Consider the following 12,137-nt stretch of genomic DNA (forward strand, 5'->3'; position numbering starts at 1 on the left):
GACATCGTTGTTTTGGAGGGGGAAGTGCTTCTCCGCTTGCTTCTTGGGGTTCACGAGCCGATTTAGCTTAGAGAACACTCTTGGAGGTGACAACGCCGTTTCGGAGGGGGAAGTGCTTCTCCGCTTGCTGCTTGGGGATAACGAGCCGGTTCAGCTTGCCTACATCGCTTGGAGTCACGACTTTCTCGAAGAGCCGCTCCAGGGACTTCGGCGATCTATCTATCAAAAGCTATAATCTCTCCGGCATGGGGTGCAGCGCCGCCCTGATCTCGATCGATCCCGCACGTGACCTCTTGTACGTGCACCCCAACTCTAACGCCCCGGTGGTTAGCACGGAGATTATTACGCGCAACTATTACAAAGGATCGGAGAGAGCTATGCTCCTCCCTAATTGCCACTTCAGAATGGGCGGCGCCGCGATTCTCATGTCCAACAAGAAGCGCGATTCGGGTCGGGCCAAGTACCGGCTCATGCACGTGGTCCGCACGCACAAGGGCGTCGACGACAAAGCATATCGCTGCATTTACGAGCAGGAAGATCCGCAAGGGAAAGTTGAAATCAACCTCTAAAAGACCGCCGACGAAGCCCTCAAATCCAACATAACCACAATCGACCTGCTCGTTCTCCCGGTGTTGGAGCAGCTCCTCTTCCTCTTCACCCTAATCGGCTGGAAAATCTTCAATCCCATATGGAAACCCTACATTCCCGACTTCAAACAGGCCTTCGAACACTTCTGCATCAACGCCGGCGGTCGCGCCGTCATCGACGATCTCCAGAAGAACCTGCAGCTCTCGTCGGAGCACATGGAGGCCTCCAGGATGACGTTGCACCGGTTCGGAAACACGTCGTCTTCTTCGCTCTGGTATGAACTCAACTACATTGAATCCAAAGGGAGGATTAAGAAAGGCGACCGGATTTGGTAGATTGCTTTCGGCTGTGGATTCAAATGTAACCATGCGGTCTGGAAATGCAACCAGAACCTTAAAAAACCGACGATAGACCATGAAATTACATATATATCCTCAAAAACCACAGTCAACAAACGGTCAAATAGGGTGGAATGGGAATGGTTACTAATAGTAGTGCATGAGAATGAATAAGGGAATGAAACCCTTATTGTATTTGGGTATGAGTTTTTCAATTGATGGGGTATTCGAAACCCATAGTAGTGTTCTAAAAACTGATCAATCAAACAACAACAATTACTTTTATACACATTCCTATGGGCAAAACCCACCAACCAAACACACCCTTAATTCTTATTTCAGATCATATGTGAAAGCTTCATCAATGCCACAAAATATGGACAAACATAATAAAATTTACCAAATAGGAACATTACCAAATTTACACTAGTGCACAAGGGGCCAAAAGACAGCAACTTACAAGTTACCAAGCCTCAAAATATATAGGGACAAGTGGACAACATTACCAGACTTACAATAGTGCAAGGGCAGCAACTAACAAGTTACCAAGCCTAAAAAAATTGGGACAAAATTAGTTAGCATTTGGCAAGACAATTAATTAATTTGAGATATAAGATGTATTGATGTAATATAAAGTATAAAGAATAAAATTACAAGAATTGTAGGAAGTGTAGAATCACCAATCCTCTCAGTTCCACTTCCGCATTGAAACATCTTGGCACAATATTGTCAATATATACACTTCCCTTGTATATTAACACCACTACTATCAGAAATTCTTTCAAAATAATCCCAAACTTTGGATCTAGCATCAACATGCTTCATTTTCTTTGCAAGAACTACAGCTGGAGGATAATGCACATTCTGTTGATCATTTGTGTCAACAGTTTGGGCTTCTACCACAGTTTGTCCCTCATATGAAGAATTGGGAGGTTGACTACCAATACCAGACATACTAATACTTTCCATCTAAAAAAATGGAATACTATTAGTACACATAGTAGGAAACATATTACAGAATCTCATACAAACAGGCATGACAACACAATATTGTATGTGAGCGCATAAACAAACAGAGAAATCCAGAATCATGCATTTAAACAGTCCATCATTATTTAGATTTCAAGATTAGGGACTTTCAAAAAAAAAAAGATTTCAAGATTAGGTGCTTCATTTAAGAGTCAATAGTTTGGGCTTCCACCATTGTAGGCCCATCAATGATACAAAGAAATCCAGAATCATGAACTTATACAGTATAGTACGTAGAAAACACTTAATAATTCATCATTTTTCTAGATTTCATAATTAGGAGCTTCACTAAACGGTCATAGATCTATAAACTGATAAACTTACAATGATACAAAGAAATCGAGAATTAGAAACTTATACAGTTTATCATTTATATATCTGAATTTCAAAATTTGGGGCTTTAACCAACTTAATAAATATAGTGTTTTATTAACACGCCAAAAAATGAATATTAATAAATTAATAAATAAGAAAAAAAAGAGTACAACATTTATTTTGAAATATTTATTTGAATACATTTATTATTTGATACATGGGTGATGTGAGTTTAGTTGTGCATGTTTTTCTCCTTAATTTGAATCTTCTTTTGGGCAAGTTCATTGAATTATCACTCTCAATGTCTATTTCATTGCTTTCTCATGTAGATATGGTTTAATGCTTGATTTCAATGTTTTTATGGTGTTTGTTAGTGTTTTGAAACCATTGTAGATCAAATGCAAAAACAAGGAAAGTTCTAAGACAAGTTTGGAGTCAACATTGACTAAGGAAGTCTGATCCTGAAGATTCGACGTGTCGAAAGTTTCCAGAACCCGTCCTGAAGAGTGAAGACAAGATTCGACGTGTCGAATGTTCGTGCTGTGCGAGATTCCAACTGTTCAGAATTTCCTATTCTACCCCTGTTTGGCTCCCACTATAAAAAGCCAATCTTTCTCAAACCCTAGATCTAAGCTGCGTCTTTGGAGACAAAAAGAGTGAGAGACATCAAGAGCTACAAGTTACCTTGGAAGAAGGAGGAAAAGCTATGAGGATTCGGGAGAATCTCCTTCCCTTTTCTTTTACTTTCTTTGTTTCTTGTAAACTCTCTTATATTATTGCTATGAATGTTATTATAGGCATGAGTGGCTAAAACATCTTAGAGATTTTTGGGTAAAAGTGTTTATGAACCTATGTGCCTAGTTATTAAATTCATTAATATATTTACATTTGGGTTTTATGACTTGTGTTGCAATTGTGTTCTATTTTGTTGATGCTAGTAATTAAAGGTCTAAATTACTTGTTTCATTGCTATCTTTATGTCTTAATGGGAGTTATGACATATTTTAGAGCACCCACAATTGTACATAACTATTGCACATTGGGAGATGCCATTGCATATTAGTTAAGGATTTATCCTAAATGCTTGTTCTTGAATTGTTGATGAGTGTTTATATCATGGGAATGAATATTCACTCGCGTTATTTTAAGTTGGAATTATGGGAGTAATTTGGTAATTCCTTCCCTTGTATGCATTCTCACACTTGTTTGAACCCGAATTAAACGTTGCACCTTAGATTGACACTAGGTGATTAAGCACTTGAATCCCAGAAATCTCACTCTTTCTCTATTGTTTTCATCAACTTGCTACCTTGTTCTCTTTTAATTAGTTTTACTTTTACAATCAATCAATCACCATTTTCGTTAGGATTAGCTTCTCGTGAATAGATGAGTAGTTAGTGCTTGATACGCCCCGCTTCCCTGTGAATCGATAACTCGATACTCTGGTATTTATTTGTTTGTCAAATATACTGCAATCACTGGGCTGGCCGGCTGGGTAAAGATTTGAAATTGTGAGCCTCATCCACATGCATATACAAATTATTTTGTGAACTCGGGTCCACCTTGCAAAGTGGATCCGAATCCAAATATTCACAATTTACCTTTTAAAAATTCACAATTTGTATATTACGAACACACATTGCATTAATGTTAACATATATGTAATTAATTATCTTGTTTTGTATTCACAAGTCCCATTTTCAAATACAGCAATCACACAATATTAACAGATTAGGATTTGACTCCCTTCTATAGCTTTATGTGTTTTGACTTAAAGACACAATTTATATTTTAGAAGTTTACAATTTCAATACTAAAAATACACAATTTATAATCGTTTAAGACCAAGGTCTACCCCATCTCCACCTTAAAAGGTGGAACCTGATCCATGGTATAACAACTCCCATGCATATGCATATAGATCAAGTAACATCATATCAGTGGATGTGGATCGCACTACTTACACATGGACATGATAAGTGTGAGAACTTATGATAATTTCCATGCTTTGCCACCTTTCATGTGATACTTCTTAAGCCTTCCAAAAAACATCACAATTATAAGAATAAACTTTCCCATATTACTCCATCTTCCAACAAACCCAAACTGTTTATCTTTGCATTGCCCCTCGGGTTTTATTTGTCTCGCACAACTGTATCCAGTGGAAAACCCCACGTTCCCATATGCACTGAAATCAAAACACGTAACAAATAAATGTGAGACAACCTTTAGGGTTGGGGTTCAACCTTTCGGAAGAATAAATGTGAGACAATATAGGGCGAGGTTCACATGTGGACAGCATCACAGGTGTGAATGTGTAGACAAATCTTGTCCGTTCATCTGATCAAAGACTGAATATTAATGAAAATGAGGAAAATGTAGTGATATTTTTTTTGTAACTTTTTGTAATTATCATTGTGCATTTAGAAATGCTTGGCAGTGTATTTAGAAATGCTTAACAGTGCACAGAAGGCACTACCTGATTCCCATCACCTTCCTCTCCCATGTGTATATTTAGAAATGCGAAAGACAAGTATCTGATTCTCATTACTTTTGTCCCCCTTATCATCACGAGAGTTTCTAAATGCATCGTCAAGCATTTTCAAATGCACAATCGTAATTACATAAAATTACAAAAATGTCACCGCGTTTTTCTCTTTTTCATTAATTTTCAGCCTTTGATCGATGGACGAATCAGATTTGTTCGCACGTCTGCGCCTAGAGGTCTGTCCGCATTTGATCCCAAATAGTAATAGCAAAAGAAGGGGGGGGGGGGCGGGGGGGGGGATTTTATTTAGTTTAAGATTCAAACCTGATGACTTCAACAACAATGTTGAGGACGTTGAAGTTGAGAGGGTCTTCCTTCATTTTCTCTCTTTCTGTGATGCAAATGAGGATTATGAAGATGGACAAATTGCCCAACGGTGATAACAATATTTTTTCAATAATATTAAATTTTTTTGGGCTACATCCTTTTGTTTTTGAATTGTTATTTTCATCCATAATGGGAAAAAATGTTGTATCCGGTGGAAGATACCTGTGACAAAATAAAGAAGGAATTAGATAGAACAATGGTGGTTTTTAGATTTTTGTGGCTCTGTTCTAGTAAATAAATGAGGGCTTATCAAAATCAAAATCTTTAAAATCAATACCGTAATTTTAATAATAATAATAATAATAATAATAATAATAATAATAATAATAATAATAAGAAGAAGGTGGTAAAATGTTACTAGAAAAAGTCAAAAGACATATTATGTGAATAAATTACAATTATAACAATAATAGTGTGCGCAAACTTGCAATGCAAAAAGATTAAAAAATAAGGAGATGTCTAAAGCTGGACAGCAACACACAAGTTTTGAACCTTTGAAATACAATAAATACACATTCCTACCATTTCTTCGTTAAATTTAATTGAAAACTTTTAGTTTTTATTTCTAAACTAACTAGGTAAAAATTAAATATTGAGCCTCTAAAATTTGGGACCATGTATTCCAGCCCAGCTTGCATAGCCCAAAATCCGACCCTGAGATAAAATAAGGACTCTAACCAAACATTTGGCAAGCAGAGAATGGAACATTTTGTTTTTTTTTTTTTTAGTACTACTGACGCTGTTATAATTACTTTCTCAACTTATTGAGACACAAAGAGTTAATACCGTCCCTCACTCAAGATCAAACCTATAACCTCACATTTGAGAGAACCATTTCGTGGTCATTGGCACCTATATGCATCTATTCAATTAGTCTTAGCCATATATATATACACACACAATATGTAAGAGTACCAGATAGTTGTCTGATCTTCATCTACAATATTATTCTCATCCTAGATGTTTCTAATCAACATTTGGAATTTGTACTCAAAAGTAATTCCCGAATTTGTACTCAAAATAAATTCCCTTCCAGCCAAAAAAGGATGGGGTCAAATGCCATATATAAGCAGGATTAAATGAGACATGACTCTTGTAAAAAGTGAAGACTGATCTTAGTCGTCACCAAGATTCATCAATGGTAGTAAATTTTAGTAAAAAAAAAAAAAAATCTGTATCAATTTTATAATTATTAAAATTTTTTAAGAGTGGGATTCATTTTATAATTATTTCAAACATGAGCAATCTTTTAGTGGAGTGTTAGGTGTTATTTTTATTAGTGCATTTAGTCCTTGTTTATTTATAAGTTGCAATTGATTATAGTTGATTACTAATTTACTAATTTAAGCTTAATGCATTCTTCAATAATATTATTTACTCTTATCACATTGATTTAAAAAAAGCCCAAACCCCACCACATATGGCCATGGTTTATCCCTAGTGCTCTTTGAAAAGAAAAACATAATTAAATTACTAAAGACACATATAAGATTATAAGGAGACCTGAAGTAACATCAAATGTGTACGTAAATCTTCAAAATATAGGTTGGTACTTAATATTTTCAATTATCGAAAAGTAATCTAAAATTTAAGATTTACGGTGAGAATTAAATTTGATTTCCTACCTATGAGAACAAGATTTTGTGAATGATTTTATTATTGAACAATCTATGATGCATGAGGTTCACGATGAAGAGATGTATTTATAAGGATACAAAGAGTGTCACTTAGGATAGGAATGATAAATGACAATATTCCTAATAGTATAGGGGGATGCAGAATGAATTCTAGTGTGCTTAGAATACAGAGTCCTAATATGCCCCTCAAGTTTAAGGTTCTCTAAAGAGAACATTGAGCTTGTCATTTAGATTATTTAGTATTGTTGTGGTTAGTGACTTGGTGAAAATGTCTGTTAGTTGGTCCTTTTTGTAGAGGTGTAGTTTTTTTGTAGTTCATTTGAAGTTACTTTGTCACGAACAAAATAAAAGAATACTGATGGACCAAAATTTTCGGCCCCAGGACCAGCTACAATGAAACACTCATCCGGAGCGCAGCTACAACAGAACACTCGTCAGGAGCACAACTACAACGGGACACTCATCAGGAGCGCAACTACAATGAAACACTTATCCGGTGCCCAGCTACAATAGAACACTCATTCGGAGTGTAGCTATAATAGAGCACTCATATAGAGCGCAGCTACAACAAAACACTCATCCAGAGCATAGCTACAACGGAACACTCATTCGGAGCTTTAATAAATGAAGCGAGACATAGTAACGTGCCATCAATGTATTTACTAAGATTTTGACCGCAGCGAAATGGAACAAGTTGAGTCTTCCAGAATAGATAGTTTGAGGAAGTAAGTTTAATGAAGATAAAGTGATGGCTGTTTGTGGGGTATTTATCGAGGCTAGGGTTGGATAAGAGGACGTGGTGTCGCTGATTGCCGACGGTGATGATTTTTTTTTTTCCATGGGAATTTAGCCATGGATCGTTTGGTCTGCTAATATCATATGAGAACAATAGTTCTGTGAATGATTTTATTATTGATCAATTCATGATGCCTGAAGTATATGATTAAGAGATGTATTTATAAAGATACAAAGAGTCTCAATCAGTATAGAAATGATAAATGATACGGAGTAATATTTATAATAATATAGAGAGAGGGAGAATGAATTTTAGTATGGTGGCCAAAAATAAGTAATTTACTAGCAGTGATAATTTATTTAACGACAAGTGTCATCTTCGACTCTATTAAATTTATCAAATAAAATCATGAGTATATTCTTGGTGACAATATTCACATAATATTCTTAATAATTGTGAAATATAATCTATCATATCGAGAGAATATATGGTTTTGAAGTTAGAAAGATAATTAAAATTAATTATATTATGGGAGAACTATTTAATTTGTTGAAATGAATGGAGTGTTGTAGGCCAGGGGAGGAAAGGAATTAATTGCCCATAATGTCCAATCATATTTCTATTCAGTCCTCCACTCACAATTGACTCTATCCACTACAATTTCACAGCACCCAAACCCCATATGATTTGAAGGTAATAATTTATGTTTCACGTCGTATCAGTTAGTAGCTGTTTGCTAACTGACGTTGTAAAGAGATACTATTAATTAATAATATCAAAAATTATATAATTGGGTTGGAATTAATAATTATAAATATTAGTACGTAATTAACAGTCATCTCATGCAGAATATATTATTATTATTATTATTATTATTATTATTATTATTATTATTATTATTTTTGTAAGATTGATTTAACTCATTAAGTAAAAAAAAAAAAGATAAAATCATTACCAACCAACCAATATATGTTGGCAGTTTTTAACGCAATAATCAATTCTCCAAAATTTGAAGAGTACTTCAAATTTTGGAGAATTTTCTTATGATTGAGCTGCAATTCTAATGAAAATTTCACATTTCACTTTTAGTATTTGATTATTAATTTAATCATATTTAATCTTTTATTTATAAAAAAAAAATTAAAAATGTCCAAAGTATAAAATTTTTTTAATATTTTTAATATTTTGAGTTGAATTTACATAGTTGATAGTTCAAAAAGATTTAGAGAACTAAAATTAATTTATCCCGAGGCCACCCAGCTGGGGCTGCCTCAAACCGAGGCCAGTCTAGGCCGAGGGTGCCCCGAACTGGAGTCGCCCCCAGCCCGGGTCACTTCCACTTCTCCTCGGGTTGGGTTCGTCTCCAATATATCCATCATAATTATTAGCTAAGAACTAAAATAAAAAGTCAATGAGATAAAAAAATTGTGCTCCGTAATACCTTAAAAATTGTATTTACCAAATATCAATTGATATATATATTGGTCAGAGCTGAGCTATTCTTTTGAAAACAAAAAAGTGATTTAGGTTTTGACATTTAAACCTAAATGGCTGGTGATGTTGATGCACGCGGAGTTTAATTATCATGTAATTTTGAGATTTTAGAGAGTCTAAGAAAAATTATTTTCATGGAAACAAATGAAAGAAAGAGCACTTTTTGTTATATGTTACATTTAGATCCTTTTTTTTTTTAATTTAAATTTTGCCTTATTATATTATAGATTTTCATTTATTTATCATAATAGCAATTTATTAGAATTTTTTATTTTACTGCCTAACAAAATGAGTTAACATGTAATTTAAGCACTCAACCATCTTGTTCTAAGATTTAATTTTTCCCATTTTCTGATAAATTCTCTTTTAATTGAATGTGAAATTACATGTCAACATTCTTTAATATACAGTAGAATAACATAAATCCAAATTAAAAGGATGCTTAATTGCGGCAAAAAAAAAATTAAAAAAATTAATGAGACAAAATTAAAAGATTATTACTAAATGTAATAATACCACAACAATAGATAAATAAAAGTGAAATTTAGTTTAAATGGATCCAAGAATTTTTCTAAGTGGGGGCTGGGCATGGGCAAATTCAAATAATGAATTTAAAAATGTCAATATGACAAAATATAACAATTTGATATGAGTTACGAATATGCTCTTCACCCCACGTGAATGGTTAAAAAAAAACGAAAAAAAAGCCCCTTTTCTATTGTGAAATGTTAGAAAAAGGTAAAGCCATGTTTGGTAAATAGTTGTTAGCTAAGCTAGTTGTTACTCCGTTAGCTATTGAGTTAATGAGTTTGATTAAATGATAGCATTAGCTAATTGTAAAAAGATGTTTGGTAAATTAACTGTTAGCTGACAACTGATTACATACAAAATGACTTTCTCAAAAAACTTATCGAAAAAGTTACTTTGAACAGCTTTTTGAAATTTAGTATTTTGAAGCAATAAGCTATTACAAAAAAGAACTAATTAATTAAACACTTATATTGAATGTTTAACCAAATCAAATAGCTATTAGTGGTTAAATAAGTCAAAATTAACTGATAAGCTAATTATATTACTAAACATGACCAAAATAAAAGAAATATTGCTGGTAAGGCCCCTGTAGTAAAAATCGGCTTAGGCCGCGCCTAGGCGCTAGGCGCCCCTAGGATGTTTCGCTTTCACTATTAGGCGCCCAAAAATCGGTCAAAATCGGCCTAGTCGGTCGGTTGCGTCCGATGTCGTTTGGTCCAACCGTCGTAGACTAGTCTGATACTTTGAATATTTGGATGATTGAAGTATTTAAATATTTCATATTTGAGTATTTTTATTTGTTAATATTGTTTTGATGTTATGACTTATGAATTATCATTATTTCATTTATTTGAATGTGTTATTTGATTGAATGTTGAAAACATTCTCATTAAAATTGTCAAATTATAAATTTGCCACTATTTTTTGACACCTGCCTAACGCCGCATAGATTCCGCTTAGGTGTTAAACGCTGCCTGAACACTCGACTAGCGTCTAGCGCCTACTGCAACCATGGGGTTAAGCAACCAACTAAACAACCTAAAAATCTAGTAACTTGTCTATAAGTTAAGGGGTAGGGAAGGGTAACCCATTGCCCCCCTCTGGATCTGTTGGGTAGGTGCTAGAATTTGAAGGGGTCTACATGAAATTAACAAAAGCACAGGGTTCTAAATGAAATGGCAATTAAGAAACTATACTCACATCATGACGACAATCAACGCCAAGACGGCGGGAGCAAGGAGAGAGAGATCCAGGATCGATTCTCCGGTGTGCCGGGAATTCACAACCACAAACAACGACCCCACCACCTTCTCATAACCAGTGAGACCAGCAATGGCGTCCGACCGCCACTCCAACGCCAAAAACACCGTCAACTGCAGAAAGATTAGCCCAAAAACGGTGGCCGCCAAGAACCCGGACCGCCGGCCGGAGAATAAGTGGCCATAACCCAACCCATTTGGGCTGCCCAAGATTTGCCTAAACTCTATTCTCCTCGTGGTTTTCCCTAGAAACCAAATGGCCAGCCTAAGGCAGGCAGGGTAGAGGGTGTTGCCCAGCAAGATTTGTGGGATGAGGATGAGGAGGAGCCCAGGGTTTCTCTTGAAAACAATCATGTTCTCGTTTGTGGGGACAAACCCACAATTTGAAAACGTGGAAACGGTTGTAAAAACCGCAAAGGTTGTGAGGTCAAGCCCTTTTTGTTTGAGCACTTGTTTTGCGGTCGGAACAAATCCTATGTACATGGCTACTAAGGTAAACCCAACAACATGAATAACTACGATATAAGACAAGACAACACGGGCTAAAACTCGTACACACCCTAATAACTTAATGTCCTCCACTACTTCTATTTGGACATTAGACTTTGCACTATCTTCTGGGTTTAGGTCGTTGTGGTACTCATTATTTGTGACCAAACCTAACTCAACATGATCAATAACAATAACCTTGTTTTTCTCTAAAACTCTTTCTGTTGTGGAAACCTTGGACTGGAAGAAATGAAGCCCAAGCCACGATGTGAAACACTCCCCACCTAGGAACATCAAAAAGGTCATGAAAACAAGCTGGAGGTTGGAAAAAACCTCCATCTCCACCGTGGACATGCTGGAGACGGTGGCGGAGGAGACGGCGGTGAAGAAGACGTCCAAGTCTTTGAGCTTAAACGAGATGGGTCTTGGCTTGGAAACCTTCAAAGCAAAGAAGCCTATTAGGGAGAGGACTATGAAGTAACTTAGTTCTAACAAAAATGGGTTTACTCGAAACGCTAACCTACGGACAGTACTCATCATCATCGTATGTTTGTTTCTTAGGCTTATTGGGGGAGTGAAGGCAGAAGGGTTGGGAAATGTTTGGAATGAAGGGTAGATATATATATAGATCAAGAATATAAAGCTACATGGGTGGGGAATATATATATATATATATATATATATATATATATAACATTTTAAAAAATGTGTATGTTGACTTAGTAAAGCATATGTACCAGGTTCTGAGACAGAATGTCACGTGCTCCTTGTTGATTGATGTTTACTGGAATTCTGTAAATTATTGTATGTACCGTGGTCTACGTAATTGCGTGAATCAGTCACGGT

At 35.4% G+C, this 12,137-nt stretch overlaps 1 protein-coding gene and 1 pseudogene across 1 annotated transcript; one reads left to right on the top strand and one right to left on the bottom strand.

The window, feature by feature from the left end:
• Nucleotides 1–221: 221 nt before the first annotated feature.
• LOC109182998 lies at nucleotides 222–989 on the top strand (annotated as a pseudogene).
• A 3,049-nt stretch (nucleotides 990–4,038) lies between these two features.
• On the bottom strand, nucleotides 4,039–11,877 carry LOC109182983 (sodium transporter HKT1). The gene is made up of 3 exons (XM_019333200.1): nucleotides 10,744–11,877; nucleotides 5,083–5,307; nucleotides 4,039–4,458 (listed from the first exon to the last, which is right to left on the bottom strand). The coding sequence occupies exons 1-3, from the start codon at nucleotides 11,832–11,834 to the stop codon at nucleotides 4,260–4,262; spliced, it is 1,515 nt and encodes a 504-aa protein (XP_019188745.1). The 5' UTR covers nucleotides 11,835–11,877; the 3' UTR covers nucleotides 4,039–4,259.
• Nucleotides 11,878–12,137: the final 260 nt, after the last annotated feature.

The sequence above is a fragment of the Ipomoea nil genome, unplaced genomic scaffold (assembly GCF_001879475.1).
Source record: "Ipomoea nil cultivar Tokyo-kokei standard unplaced genomic scaffold, Asagao_1.1 scaffold1075, whole genome shotgun sequence".
Classification (NCBI taxonomy): domain Eukaryota; kingdom Viridiplantae; phylum Streptophyta; class Magnoliopsida; order Solanales; family Convolvulaceae; genus Ipomoea; species Ipomoea nil.